At 45.3% G+C, this 13,764-nt stretch overlaps 3 protein-coding genes across 9 annotated transcripts; 2 read left to right on the top strand and 1 right to left on the bottom strand.

The window, feature by feature from the left end:
* The first annotated feature begins 2,203 nt into the window (after nt 1-2,203).
* LOC100840866 (nuclear pore complex protein NUP58) lies at nt 2,204-6,963 on the top strand. 6 transcript variants are annotated; one of them, XM_014896843.2, is made up of 6 exons: nt 2,209-3,129; nt 3,598-3,712; nt 4,419-4,868; nt 4,959-5,113; nt 5,261-5,318; nt 6,433-6,963. In XM_014896843.2, the coding sequence occupies exons 1-5, from the start codon at nt 2,519-2,521 to the stop codon at nt 5,289-5,291; spliced, it is 1,362 nt and encodes a 453-aa protein (XP_014752329.1). In that variant the 5' UTR covers nt 2,209-2,518; the 3' UTR covers nt 5,292-5,318; nt 6,433-6,963. The 6 variants fall into 6 exon arrangements, 4 of the variants coding, with proteins under 4 accessions (XP_014752329.1, XP_024317614.1, XP_024317613.1 ...); XR_002965178.1 differs by having other exon boundaries at nt 2,211-3,129; nt 5,258-6,000; XM_024461845.1 differs by having other exon boundaries at nt 2,211-3,129; nt 5,258-5,318; nt 5,860-6,963.
* Nucleotides 6,964-7,314: 351 nt separating this feature from the next.
* LOC100845632 lies at nt 7,315-10,378 on the top strand. 2 transcript variants are annotated; one of them, XR_730135.3, is made up of 6 exons: nt 7,315-8,710; nt 8,791-8,859; nt 8,933-9,020; nt 9,124-9,210; nt 9,538-9,605; nt 9,697-10,378. XR_730135.3 is itself a non-coding variant. In XM_003558908.4 (6 exons), exons 1-6 carry the CDS (start codon nt 7,703-7,705, stop codon nt 9,815-9,817), a joined length of 1,422 nt encoding a protein of 473 aa, XP_003558956.1. In that variant the 5' UTR covers nt 7,324-7,702; the 3' UTR covers nt 9,818-10,378. The 2 variants fall into 2 exon arrangements, 1 of the variants encoding a protein (XP_003558956.1); XM_003558908.4 differs by having other exon boundaries at nt 7,324-8,710; nt 8,933-9,001.
* A 643-nt stretch (nt 10,379-11,021) lies between these two features.
* Nucleotides 11,022-13,329, bottom strand: LOC100823712. The gene is made up of 2 exons (XM_003558922.4): nt 12,685-13,329; nt 11,022-12,076 (listed from the first exon to the last, which is right to left on the bottom strand). The coding sequence occupies exons 1-2, from the start codon at nt 13,198-13,200 to the stop codon at nt 11,315-11,317; spliced, it is 1,278 nt and encodes a 425-aa protein (XP_003558970.1). The 5' UTR covers nt 13,201-13,329; the 3' UTR covers nt 11,022-11,314.
* Nucleotides 13,330-13,764: the final 435 nt, after the last annotated feature.

Here is a 13,764-nt window from a genome sequence, read left to right on the forward strand (position 1 = left end):
AAGGGAGAGCAGCTATTCAGGGGGAGCTCAAAGAAGAAAAGAAGATCAGCGAAAGCTGATATATGAAAGGAGAAAGAAAGGTGAGTGTTTTAATTGTGGCACGAGTGGCCATCTTGCTAGGGATTGTTGGAGTCCAAAGAAGCACTCAGAGAAAGAAGTGGTGACTATGGCGGATGTGGTCTTAGAGGAGGAAGAGTGGGATGCTCAAGAAGGATTAAGCATGATGGAAGACGAAGTCTATTTTGTTGAAGACCTAACTGAAGGTAAGCATCCATCAATCCAAAGTGTGGCTCTAGAAGAATCTAGAGAGGAAGAGAATGAGGATGAAGAGGAATGGGATGCTGAAGGTGGCTCCTTCACAGAGGATCTAGAAGAATCTGGAGAAGAAGAGAATGATAAAGAAGAAGAATGGAATGCTGAAGGTGGCTTCTTCATGGAGGATCTAGAAGAATCCAGAGAAGAGGAGAATGATGATGAAGAAGAATGTGATATAAAAAATGGCTTTTCCACCGAGGTGAGAAATCTAGAACCCATGCATGAGCTTTCAGTGTTTGGATATGACAGTGACGATGGAGACTTGGATGATCATGAGAATAAGCCACAGAAATCTAAGTATAACGGAAATGGTGATGGAGCATTAGTCATGCAAGATGATCCATCAATGAAGGTAATGGAGAAAATTGTATGGATCAACATAGAGTCAAGGAACCCCAACGGAGTCAACAGGAGGTCAAGAAACATGAAGTATGGAGGATAAAGCCACTAGATCTGAGGTATGTTCGTGGTTTCCTTTCTCAAGTTTCTTCATACATGGAAATAGCAAAAGGTCAAGTTTGTATAAGGACAAAGAAGAGAACTGAGCTGCGAGAATGCAATGAGGTTAAGAAAAACTCAATGCACGAAGAAAAGAAGAAAGTCCGCAATGGAAGAGCTCAGAAGACCCAAGGACATCATTGAAGAGATGATTGGGAGTCAAGTATGCATTGAGGGGGAGTGTTGAGAAATAGCAATGCATACTTGAGAATATTCTGGAACACTCTGGATAATTGGAGAGTGTTGGGAATTAGTTATGCATTTTTGAGAAAATTCTAGAATACTTTACTTAATTGGAGGAGAATATATTTACAAGGAGCCTTCTAGTGAATATGAGAAGATTGGAATATTCTAAAAGGCTTGAGAGGTTGTTTGAAGAGGGTTGCTATTTACCATGGAAAGGTCTTAGGGTAACTTTCAAGAGTGGGTGTTAGGGTCGTCGCCCGTAAAATCTCTACAGTCATCACTTGTTCTTCTAAATTTTCCAAACAAAACCAGCATGATGGTTTTGCGAGGGCCACATGCCCGGTGGTTTTGCGATCAATCATCACAGACACTGTGTCCAAACCAAATCCAATTGCGCAGACAAATAAGTCCACTCTACATTGCATGCACTCTAAATGCCAAAAAGAAGGCTATGCGAGTTAAGGCCCTCTTTGAATTGTGGGGTTTGTAGTGGAATTTTAGAGGATTCTAATCCCTATGAATTTTTCCTAAATGAGTCCTTTGGATCATATGAATGAGGTTGGCAAAATCCTATGGAATCCATTCATTTGGCCTCAATTCCATAGGAATTCTAACATGAGATCAAATCTCATTCTTTTTTTTCATTTGAAAACTTTAATGCATCTTGTCTCTATGTCTCTCCTAATTTCTCTAATATACGCATGTTCATTTCGTATGCAACATCTAAAGACATCACTACAGACATCTCCGTGTTTTGAAATCCTGTAGGAATCCAATATACTCCCTTAGTACCAAAATAAGTGACGTGGATTTGTATAGATTCTTATACAAATTCACGTCATTTATTTCCAGACGGAGGGAGTACGTGACATTTCAATCCCGCGTTTTTCATGTTCATATGTTTTCTAATTCCTGCAATTCAAAGAAATCCTAAAATTTTACTACCTCCGATCCTAAAATCCCGCGTCTTTATACTAAATTCAAAACAATTATTATGAATCAGAGGGAGTAACAAAAGATAGAGCATCAAATTTTCAAGTATTTCTCCAAGTGTAATAGTGATACTCCCTCCAATCCAATAGGGATCCGGGCATCCTCGTTTCACACGAAATATGGAAGAACACTGTAGAGGCATTGTTCGTGCATTTGGTTCATATGGATGGATCACAGGAAAAGTATATGGAAATTTCCTTTGTTACCTCTTTCAGGAAAAAAACACAGGAATTTTAACATCCTTTCAGATCTCATTTTTGAATTTCTCTGATTTGCGATCCTCTGTTTAATAAGCCGGAGTATCAAATTTCAAGTACCCACGGCCCACCGATAATGAAAGTTCGGAAGCCAAAGCAGCCATCCCCAATGGCCTGATCAATAAACCCCTGGATATACCCACATTTCACCGGAACCCCGTCGAACCCACCACCGCCTCTCTCGCAATTCACCTCCCTCCGGAGGCGCAAACCAGTTCATCACCCGCCCCATCTTCTGGGAAGGAAACCGCCACCGGCGCGTGCCGCGGATGGACCTGAACATCGACCTGGACGCCGTCGCAAGGCGCCTCAGCTTCAGCGCCGCCTCCCTCTCCCCCTCCCCGCGGCCGACTCGGCATGGAAGGTTCCTTGTGACGCCGGCTCTCTCGCCGATAGCGGAGGACCCAAGGGAGCAGCAGGCGGCGGCCACGCAGACGCCAGCTCCGCCCCCGCCATGGGCTTCGTCGTCTCCGTGGTTCCCGCCGTCGTCTCCTGCGCCTCACACGATGACGCCCCAGACGCCCGTGACGTCCTGCCCGCCCGTCGCGCCGTCGCAGGTTGTTCCTGCGTCTCCCAGTCCGCCCTCGGTAACGTCGCCTCGGCGCCAGCAGTCGCTTGCGGAGGCATTAGAGGAATTGGAGCGAGCGCGCCGAGCGGGGTTGGAGCAGGCGCTGGTGGCAGAGTATCAGCTGAAGGCGCTTGCGGCGGCGTTCGTGGAACGTGGGGAGCAGGCACGTCAAGCGGCGCTGCAGCAGGCGTGGGCGGCACTGCAGCCGCAGCCGAGGCTGTATCTGTACACGGTGGAAGGGAATCCCGCGGGCTACAAGACGAAGTGGGAGGAGCTCCATCCGGTGTCGCAGGAGTTTCTTCTACAGATCGAGTAGGGTTCCCTCTGCAATTTTTTATAAATAAGGGAATTCGCTCCGCATTCTTGCTCGTCGATTGAGGAATTGGGGAGAGGGCATTTCTTTGCTGTGTTAAGAGGGCGGAGTTGGGGTTTGATCGGAGGTTTCTTTGTGTTCTTAATTTCTGTAAGGTGAAGGGAGGGCGCAATTATTATGATCTGGACTGTCATTTTATTGGTCATATTGCGTTCTTATTAGCGTCCGTCTTTCTTGTCGAATTTGGTTCTCGTGGTTAATTGGCTTCTTCCGCTCGGATGTTCTGGGGGTTTTCTGGTGGTGATTGGTGAATGCTACAGGTTTGGGGGATTCGAGGAGTTCTCTGTGTTTTTATGTTTGTAATGGCGTTTCCTTGGATTAATTTGTACTTTTCCCTGTTTAAAATGTTTTAAGCTCATTTGTCTCCGATCATCAGTTCATCACCTGGTTCATATGTCATTTTGCAGGGAGAAGATAGGGGAGAATAGGCATGCCAGTGAGCAGTTAGATCAGTGCAGCCGCCTCTACGACCGGTCACTATCCTACAGGGGCTTTGAACTCGATTCTAGTCAGATTGCCCAGGTTTGGTTTTACCTCTTGGTTTGCTCGTGATGTTTATCTGCAGTGCATGTTTGGTAACAATTTCAGCCTTGACAGATTGTGTGGTACCATTGGTCGAAAAAAAAACCCAGAAGATAACTAATGTAGTACCAGATTATAATGAACACTGTCAGGCATATTTGTTTGCATTGCACGTTTGTTTATCACTTCGGTAATATCAGTGTTTAACAGGCTACAATGTTAAATTATATACCTAATTGCCGCACCATATAGTATGGTACTTATATTTATATCTGATAACAGAGTAATCTATTGGTAGAGTTGTTCTTACTTCGTCCAAAGGTTTCAAATGCTGCCTTTGTGATGTTCTCCGCAAGATATAGAGTTCTTTTTCTGAGGTCAGGGCAATATTGGAAACTGTTAGCCTCATATAGCTGGTGTGACATGTTGTATGCATGTAAGGTACTCAAAATACAAGATGACATCTGTGCAATGCAAAAACAAATATTGATCTCTTCAGGCTCGCTGTTAAATAGACTGCTTTCTGTGGTTTTAACTTCAAAATGAAAAGGCGTTAGAACTACTTGGCCAAATGTTTCACATAATACAGGAATCCAGCTAGGTCAAAAGAAAACACCTTCGAGTTTTTTTTTTTTTGCGAGTAAGAAACACCTTCGAGTTGAATAACTGTTTGTGATGGAAGGATTTTTTTTTCACCCTGTAACAGGATATTGGGTCAATCTCCACCATCTTCGAGAGGGAGAAGGCTTCCATTCAGAGCTTAAATGCTGTTGTCGAAGAAATGATGCGTTACACAGAATTCGCTATATCTTTATTTGTAAAGTTGAGGCCAGGGTTCGTCAAGAGAGGTGCTGGAATTGCAAATGCTGGTTTTGCAAATCGTGCCGGATCTTCAGGTGCTCCTGCTGAGAACAACCAACCCTTGACCTTGGCACAAACCACTCATTCATATTGTGGTTTTGTGAGGCGGCCTTCTTTCTTTATGCAACACACTGTTGACAGGTTTGAGGAGAAGGTTGAAGAGTGTTGCAAATGTATTGAAGAGCTAGAGCAGTTTATTGAAATGAAGAATGATAAATCCTATGCAGCTTCTTTGGAATCTCTTCCGAAAGTTATGTCTAATACGCATGACTATTTTATCCATGTTGCATCCAAGGTAATATCTGGTACATAACATTCTTGTTTGGATACTATAGTTTGATGCTTTCAGAGTAATAGCGCTTCTCTGACATCTTTGTTTGTGCAGGTGGAAAGTCTTCATCAGTATGCTGAAACAATGAGAACTCGGTCTCTGAACAGTCAGCGTAACAGGGGTAGCTGCAATGATCCTTTTCTGGAGGCAAATAGAAAAGATGCACCTAAACAAGAATCCGGAGCTAGAATAGTTCATCCAAAGTGCCCGTGAGTAAACCTTGAACTTTCTGTAGCAGTTTTCAGAAATGAAATCTCATGTAGTCAGGTTAATAAACCTTCACTTTTATGTATCAGTTCTGAGAGCTAACATCTGGTCATGTCAAACTTTGTTTTTCATCCTATCCTTGACAGAAGATGGCTGCAACCCAAAACAGGCTCCAGATGAATCAGTTTCAAATCAGTCATTTGTCTTGTACGTCCTTTTGACTCCATCCCTCTTCCCTCCTTTTCCTTTTAAGGAAGCTTATGATTAACTTGTTTACTGAGCAACTATAATGAACTTGTCTGACACTATATTTTTCTTCAGATGTAAAAGTATATGGTACCGTGACCTATAAGACTCACATGACAAATCAATGGCTAAGAACACTTCAGTTTTCTCCCTTTTTAAGGCAAATTGCTTCAGTAGTTTGGTTCATTTAAATTAAAACGCTGACATCAACTTCTGTAAATCCGTCCTCATTGTTGCCCCTTAGTGATGAATCCTTTGAGTCATCCAACAAGTTCTGAAGTTACTTATTGGACCAAGCTACTTATTAATCCATTTCATTTTTTACTTTTGTCATAAAATTTGTCTTCGTTGCAGAGCTTTTATACTTGAAGCATCGATTAACCAGTTATGCATTTAAGTTTTGAGCTGGAAACATGTGGTTCCATGTGATTGTGAGAATTTCCTACTGTCTGATTATAATTGTCACAACCTAGAACAGTGAAGGATTTTTTTTTGGTTGAAGAAAATTTTGGACTAGAAGGTGGCTTGCTATTTTTCGACACAGCAACTACTTGGATAAATATTATCAACAGATGCATCTGCGGCCACATCCCACATCCTCTGTTTTATCTTTGCTGTGTACATAATTTTTGGCATGCACGAGGTACTTGACACTTCCTTTTACTCTTTTGCCACATAAGTACAGTATCTTGTCATGGAATACACTGGGGTTATGGCACATGTCATATTTCACTATCAAATTCTTGTGGGTTGTCCAGTCTAGCTGCCCTCTTGGCAGTCCTGCCTCTTGGTTTGTCATTGCCTCCTTCGCTATATATTAATACTATTGCCTCGTTGCCCGGAGGAACGTAAGCGCTGACGGCAGTTCATACGTCAGATACCCCAAAAATAATCAGAACTTTAGCTGTTGACATTTTGCTATTTGATGATTTCTGTCTCATGGTTGCATGGCAAAGCCATAGATGTCATTGACCCACCGTCCCAATGCCCGTTCCAACCTACTCAGCTTTATTGCAATCGTGGCTTGTTCGACTTCGAGATGAATCTAACTGTATTCCTTGAATTCTTCTTGCAGTTTGGAGATCCGATGACGAGTCGCTCGTCGGCGGCAACCTCGCGCGTCATCTGTGACCTTTGCTGCGACAGGGGAAGCTGCGGAGAAGCAACGCCCCCGGCAACCACTTGGGACTGGTCAACTTTAGCTTGGTTTGCTTTTAGGAGTAGGAAATGGTGGCACTTATTCTGGTGTAAATATGCGTCAGGTCGTTGTCCACGTTCGGTGCGATTCAGTCAGGTCATACAGCTTCCTGGCTAGTGCGACAAATAGCAATAGGCAGCCCAATTTGCTAACGCTTCTTTCCTATGGTGTGGGGTTCTCTGATTTTGGCTCTACCCCTTTCTCTCCCATTTCATTGCAGTGCAGTTTTTCCGGTCGTGGGAATCATGTACATGTATAGCTGCGATTACTGGTTAGATAGGAAAAATGCATAGCTACAGAAGTTGCAGGGAACTAACCCCATAAAAAAGTATGGGAGTGGTTTTCAGCTGTTAATACAACTCGTTTGATCTTGGTTTCTGAAATATATTTTTTTGTGTGTGTGTGGAAGCGAGTCGTGTGATAAATTCGATTTGTATTTTTGTATGGTCAGCACAGTGGGTACTGATTAGTAGCTGCAGCTTTCTGAACGAAATAAAAAGGAAGGGGCGAAAGAAGAATCATAATCGCACGTGAAGGTGCAATACGACACATGTACAAACAGCTTTCACCCAATTAATAACAGGCACAAAAAAGAGCAAAGGAACCTCAGTAAAGCACCGCTTTTTCCCCGCTGTTTTCAAATATTTTGATTTCAAAACTTGCGACATCCAAAGTTATGAGATCTCCAAAGTTATCGGCCCGTCACGCTCCAACCTAGTTGGGGCGAAACGTGAAAAAAAAAATCTCCCCAGATCCGAACGGCCCCCAGGCATCCACGCCAACCGAACATAAAGAAGCCGCCGCTCACCTCCCCTTCCTCTTCCATCGATCTCCCACTTCTTCTCCCACCTAGCCGCCTCCGTCATTGACCTCGTCGGCTCCGCCGCCGGCGAGGCCCCGTATAGCCGTAGACCTGTCGCCCATGCATCCTCTCATCCCGAATCTACCCTTCGTCCTGCCGACGAACCGTGTAGCGGCCGCTTCCTGACGGTCCTCAGAACCCTAGATCCCCGCCGACACCCCGTGCTCCCCCCTCCCCTCCCCTCCCATCTTCCGGCGTCGTCCCGTCGCCGCCAGGGAAATGCCCCGCTGTCTCCGGTAAGATCCAGCCACAAAGACTCCAGCTTTCCGAGGGTGCCGCGACGTGATGGCGATCCGCATGACCGTCTCCTACTCCGGCTACGTGGCGCACAGCCTGGCCTCGTCGTTCGGCCTGCGCTGCACCACCGCCGCCGCCGCCGGGACAGGGGCGGCGCCGGGCGCCGGGTGCCGCTTCCTCCAGGACGCGCTCTCCCGTCCCTTCTGCCTCTTCGCCTCCTCCCGTCGTGTCGATCAACCACATGACGGCGAAGACCACAACCACCCGAAGCCCAAGCCCCCCAAGACAAAGGCTCTTCCGGCCACGGGAGGCAGCCATTCGGCCAAGGCTCTGCCTGCAGCTGGAGGCCGTCACTCGGTCAAGGCTCTGCCTGCCGCCGGAGACAGCTACATGCTGTTTGCCTCGTCTAAGGCGCCGGTGAATGATCCGCCGGCGTCGCTGGCGGTGGGGTTGCTGTCAGTGCTTGTGTCCGGGATGGGTTCGACCACTGGCATCGGGGGCACATCGTCGCTCTTGGCATCGCCGTCGATATCATCCGGGTTGAACCCTGCCGCACTCCTACCATTCTTGCAGGCGACCAAGTGGCTTCCTTGTAGCGACATCATCACTGGTGCGCCACCCCGCAGGTCGGTACGCCCAGCCGAAGTGACAGTAGCACCCTCACCTGTGCCTTCACGTGGCCCTTTGCCTGTACCCTCACCTGCGGTGGCTGCTCCTTCCAAGATGGGTGTGAAGGCTTTGCTTGGCAGTAGCGGTGCGGTAGGCGTCGCTTCCAAGGTGGGCGCAACGGCATTAGTTGGTAGTGGTGCAGTAAGCTCTGGGGCTGCTGGAATGGTGAGAAATAGCAGTGCTGCTCTTGGTGGTGGTTCAGGAGTGAGCAGGAGGAACAACTGGCTGTCAAGGTTGATGACCTCCTGCTCGGATGATGCAAAGACTGCCTTTGCTGCAGTTACTGTACCTCTGCTCTATAGATCATCCCTAGCTGAGCCGAGGTCCATTCCTTCGAAGTCGATGTACCCAACATTTGATGTTGGTGATCGGATTCTTGCTGAGAAGGTATAATTAACTCCTGCTGTTCTATGTGTAGTTGTCAACTGTGATTTTTGTTTGCTAACATTGCAAACTTGCAATTGTAGGTTTCATACATTTTCCGAGAGCCTGAAATTTTGGACATCGTGATCTTCCGTGCACCTCTAGTCCTTCAGGTATAATATTTTCTTCTTTTTCTCTCTGGTTCTGTGGTTCAGATATCTTATGATTAGAGCATCCTTTCTGCAGGCATTGGGCTACAGCTCAAGTGATGTGTTCATCAAGAGAGTTGTGGCCAAGGGCGGGGACGTCGTTCAAGTAAGATTTTATCCCAATGGTAGTGGCTTCTAACTGTTTTTATTTTCCCCTCTGTTTGTTGTGTCTTTGGTTATTGGCATGAGTTATAACTTACAACCATCTATATTCTTTTTCTTTAATAGGTGATTGATGGTGAATTATTGGTCAATGGAATAGTCCAGGATGAAGAATTCGTGCTTGAGCCACCCAACTATGAAATGGATCCAGTGGTACAATATCTTCTCTTACCTCACCTCATATTAAGTCCGAACTGTTGCAATTTGACATTTTTTACTTATTTGCCTTCACTTAGACAACAATGTTATAGTTATATGACATTAGTTCTACGATTAAACTGTTGAATCCGTTAGAGCTCATGTTAAGGTGTTATGTCCTGATACGAACATCAAATGTGGTGCTTCTTTTATTATATTGACCTGAAAGTCACCCCAGCCAGTAGGTTGATTGCTTGTTCTTATGGGCCAACACGAATTGATCACGTATAATGCTAGTATGTCCATTTTATCACATATTGATCAGTTAGTTGCTTTTTCCAGAGTATACCTGAAGGCTATGTGTTTGTGCTCGGGGACAACAGAAACAACAGCTTCGATTCTCATAACTGGTATGCTAATTCTCTATTAGAGAATACCTGCTTCAGTTCTTAATCCTAATCTCCATGACGTGTAGCTCATGTGCTATCTTTGTTATTATAGGGGACCACTACCTGTGAAGAACATTCTTGGGAGATCTGTACTTCGGTACTGGCCACCATCGAGAATAACAGATACGATATATGACCATGATATGATTCATGGCACAGCAGGCATCTCCTGAGATGTAGTTCCTGTGGCAATGCGAAACCAACCTATTTTTTGGCAGAGCTTCACTGATGAGCTCAGCCACATTTTTTTGCCCCTCTAGCTATTTATTCGATCGATGTCGCCTTGCACGTAATGCCCTCTGGTTGCTTGGCTGACTCGGTTTTTCCCTGCCCTACTAGCAGATGCTTGTTTAAGGTCAACAATTCTTGTACTGTAACCAAAGAAAGGAGTCACCTGTGCACCAGAAAAAAACCCAGATCAGTGGGCATCCATGGCATGGATCTCGGCTTAGAACCGCATGGAAATTTTGTCCTGTTTCTGATCTTATTAATCTAAAAGAAAGATCAGTGGGCATCCATGGCATGGCTCTAGGCTTAGAACCGCATTGGAAATTTTGTCCTGTTTCCGATCTTTATCTAAAAGATATTTTTAGCATGACATTTGTTCATCATGTTCCTTCTGTAGCTTTGTTGTTCTCTTTGTGATCCTGTATCTCGGATGAAATTACCCATGACCAATTGTAAAGATCGTTTCACTTTCATGAATTTTAATGAAGAAATCGGTACTCCCTCCATTTCAAAACCCAACTCTCATATAGATTTTTCTCATTTGTTTCGAAACACACCTCATTTTTTTCTTCGTATCCGCACTTGGTCAATAACTACTCACGTATCCATTTATTATTTCATTTATTATTAATCTAATATGAGTGGTCAGGCACTAGAAACGAGAGCTGCCTTGATTCAAGCTCACAAATCTATATGCCTTGATTCAAGCTCACAGATCTATACGAGTTATGTTTTAAAACGGAGTAAGTAGTTCGGATCTTTCGGCTGCTTCTGTGGCTGTGAATTTCGATTGCGTACTGATTCTTGTAATTATGAATTTTAAGGTAAAAATGGGGATGCTCCTGTGGTTGTGAATTTCGATTCTGTATTGATTCTTGCAATTATGTATTGAAGGAAGAAAAACCGGGAATTCAGATCTTCCGGCTGCTTCTGTGGTTGTGAATTTCGATTCTGTATTGATTCTTGCAATTATGTATTGAAGGAAGAAAAACCGGGAATTCAGATCTTCCGGCTGCTTCTGTGGTTGTGAATTTCGTTCCAATAATCGTGCGGTTCTTGCACTCCTGATTTCTCCCGAAGAAATCGGGAATCCAGATCTAGTATCTGACACACTTCCATCCTTTTTTCAAAGCCGTATACTCTGTAGTGTCATCTGTCAAATTTTCCCCGTGTGAACATATATTCCTCTACACAGAATGTTCGTTGCCACATTATACAGAAGTGTCGTAAAAACATACAGATATATACAATTGATCAACCCAGCAATCCAGCATGGTCCATATGAAAGACAGAGCAATACAAAATCTCAGCATCGTGTTGCAGGCAAACCCCATTTCCAGGTACGCTTCCGGATTCTGGCCCAGTCAAATTATACACAAAATTGATGTATATGTGCAATTTACTATCAGCCCTATCCTATCAGAAGATAGCAAGAAAAGCTGTCACCACTTAACATCCAGTGATAACGGATCAGGCGGCAGAACAAAAGACATGAAGTCGGTGAAGGAAACGTTCGAAGTCAAGCTGCTCCAAGAGGTAGCATCCACTATTGGAAAAGGTTTCCTAACCTTCTTCACTGACATAGCCTTCAGTCTTCCCTCTTCTTCCACCCTAGCAATAATGTCAAGCATGACTCGCTGGACCACAGGTAAAGTTTTCCACTCTGGTACATCTTCCCAGATGCCATCCTCTTCAGTAATGTCCCTCTCAAGCTCCAAACGGAATTTGACCAAAGGTATTGATGACACTTTGGCTTCAATGAAGTTCATTGATCTATTGAACTCATTCCTCTTGCTAAACCAAGTCTTCAGGAGTTTCTCAAGCTTTGGCAGTCTTGGGCTAATTGCGCAGAACACGCATGCTGATATCAACCGATCTGACATGTCCACTTCAAACTTGTCTGATAATAACTCCATAGTGTCATGAGAACTCAAAGAAGGTCTCATGGCGCCTCCAGAGACGTCAATTTCATGTGCGACCATTATAACTGACCCTAAAACACTTACATGAAGAATTGGAGCACATGTTGAGCGGCTAAGAGGCAAGATCTGGCTTAGTCCCTTGTGACTAGCCAATAAGCTTCCATTTGCCAAAAGACCTATGCTGTGAGGATGGCTGAATTGAACTTTCTGCGCACCAGTAATCTTTAATGCAATGCCAGCACCAACAAGTACCCTCCTCAGTCCTGTATACGCGGCATTCAACTGCATATGAGAGGCACAACATAAGATTTTACGGCAGTCGAGGGGATATTGCAGGAATCAAACGTTCCTGAAACATATACTGCATGAAACACAAAGAAAATTTCAAGCATTGTGAATTCAATCTACAAAGCCTCTACCAACCAGAATAACACATTGTCACAATGTCAAGCACATTATGCTGCTATCAATTACACAAGCAAATTTTGCTGCTATCAATTTATATCGTATTCATGTACCTTTCCTTTCCTCCCCTGGCCCGAGCCTTGTCTGCATTTTATGACAAACCAAAATAAAAATGTGTGTACTTCTTGCTTGGATCTGGCTGGTGGAGCTAAGCTAAATACCAGTTCCAACATTCAGGATGTTACATTAAGTCAACTACATAGCACCGTTGGAGTAATTAGCATTCGGACACCACAACACAGAAATCAATTCAAAATCACGAGCAAAAAATGGGGGGAAGAGATAGACAGATGCTTGATAATCTATCAATTAAACTATTCACTTAATCTTAGAAGCCTAAAAACTTCAATTCCCTATAACTATCAAACCCTAGCATGCAAGCAACCGTAAGCAAAATCTGACGCAACATCAAATTAAAGTCTCACCGTCGGCAACTGGAGCTCTCCGTCCGCGCCACCGGCGACCCTCACCTCCACCGGCCCAACCATGTCAACGTCCCTCACGCCCGGGCGGAACCCCTCGGCGCCATCGCCCGCGACGATGTCGACTCCGTCGGGGCCATGCACCTCATCCACCGCCTGCGCGTCGGGGCGCCTCCACTTCACGCTCTCGTCGGAGAGACGCACCAGCGCCACCGACGAGCCCGCCCGGGCGCGGAGTTCGTAGCGCTGCGCGGCGCCGACCAGTGCCGCATCGGGGTCGAGCGGCCAGACCCGGACTTCCGCATCGGGATCCCAGTCGTACTTCTCCGAGACGACGTCAATGACCTCGTCGAGGAAGGTAGGATCCAGGGCGGAGATCGGGTCGCTCTCTGCGAAGACGTAGGCAGAGGCGTTCGAGGAAGCGCCAAGCAGGGAGAGCGAGGCGGAACGCGAGGGAGAGGGGGTTAGGGCGAGGAGCAGGAAGAGGAGGAGGAGGAAGGGCAGGGCCGAGGAAGCCATGGTGGCGGAAGGATCCAGAAGGGTCGTTGGCCGGTTTGGCGAGAAGTAGGTGTCGAGTAGAGGCGAGGCTTCCTTGGACCAAGGATCCCCTTCTCGGCTTCTCGGAGGGGAAGACGCAAGACGGGGACGACACCGATGCTCGGATATGGCGCTCGTGGGTGGTTAAAAGCGTAAGGAGAGACTGACTGGTAGGCCCGTAGAACTTGATTTGGGGGAGATTCCCGGTGCGATTACCATTCCTGAGCACCGCTCCAAAATTCCTCAAGATGATTTCGAGGCAGAGCTTCTCTGGTTTGTAAGATTTCAAATATATTTTACAGGATTTTCAGCCTTAGGATTTGTTTTGTTTTTCATATAAGGGCCTTCTATATGACCGGAATAGCTATACTAATAGGAATTCAAACAAGAGCTCAAGTTTTTTTGTTTTTTTTACTTTGAGAAGTCACATATATCATGTTTCTAGTTTGTACATCTATCTACTCTCTTTTCTAATTCCTATAAAATACTCATGTTTATTTCTTATGCACATTCCAAAGACACCACTATAAAAGAAGAATTCTGTTT

The sequence above is a fragment of the Brachypodium distachyon genome, chromosome 1 (assembly GCF_000005505.3).
Source record: "Brachypodium distachyon strain Bd21 chromosome 1, Brachypodium_distachyon_v3.0, whole genome shotgun sequence".
Taxonomy (NCBI): Eukaryota; Viridiplantae; Streptophyta; class Magnoliopsida; order Poales; family Poaceae; genus Brachypodium; species Brachypodium distachyon.

Excerpts from the sequence above, each read along its gene's own strand:
- LOC100840866 (XM_024461845.1), top strand. The coding sequence starts at position 2,519 with ATGGACCTGAACATCGACCTGGACGCCGTCGCAAGGCGCCTCAGCTTC. Across the intron at positions 3,130-3,597 it reads GAGTTTCTTCTACAGATCGA|GGAGAAGATAGGGGAGAATA; the intron begins GTAGGGTTCCCT and ends GTCATTTTGCAG. Across the intron at positions 5,114-5,257 it reads ATAGTTCATCCAAAGTGCCC|AAGATGGCTGCAACCCAAAA; the intron begins GTGAGTAAACCT and ends TATCCTTGACAG.
- LOC100845632 (XM_003558908.4), top strand. The coding sequence starts at position 7,703 with ATGGCGATCCGCATGACCGTCTCCTACTCCGGCTACGTGGCGCACAGC. Across the intron at positions 9,211-9,537 it reads ACTATGAAATGGATCCAGTG|AGTATACCTGAAGGCTATGT; the intron begins GTACAATATCTT and ends TGCTTTTTCCAG. Across the intron at positions 9,606-9,696 it reads AGCTTCGATTCTCATAACTG|GGGACCACTACCTGTGAAGA; the intron begins GTATGCTAATTC and ends TTGTTATTATAG.
- LOC100823712 (XM_003558922.4), bottom strand. The coding sequence starts at position 13,200 with ATGGCTTCCTCGGCCCTGCCCTTCCTCCTCCTCCTCTTCCTGCTCCTC. Across the intron at positions 12,077-12,684 it reads GAGAGCTCCAGTTGCCGACG|TTGAATGCCGCGTATACAGG; the intron begins GTGAGACTTTAA and ends TCTCATATGCAG.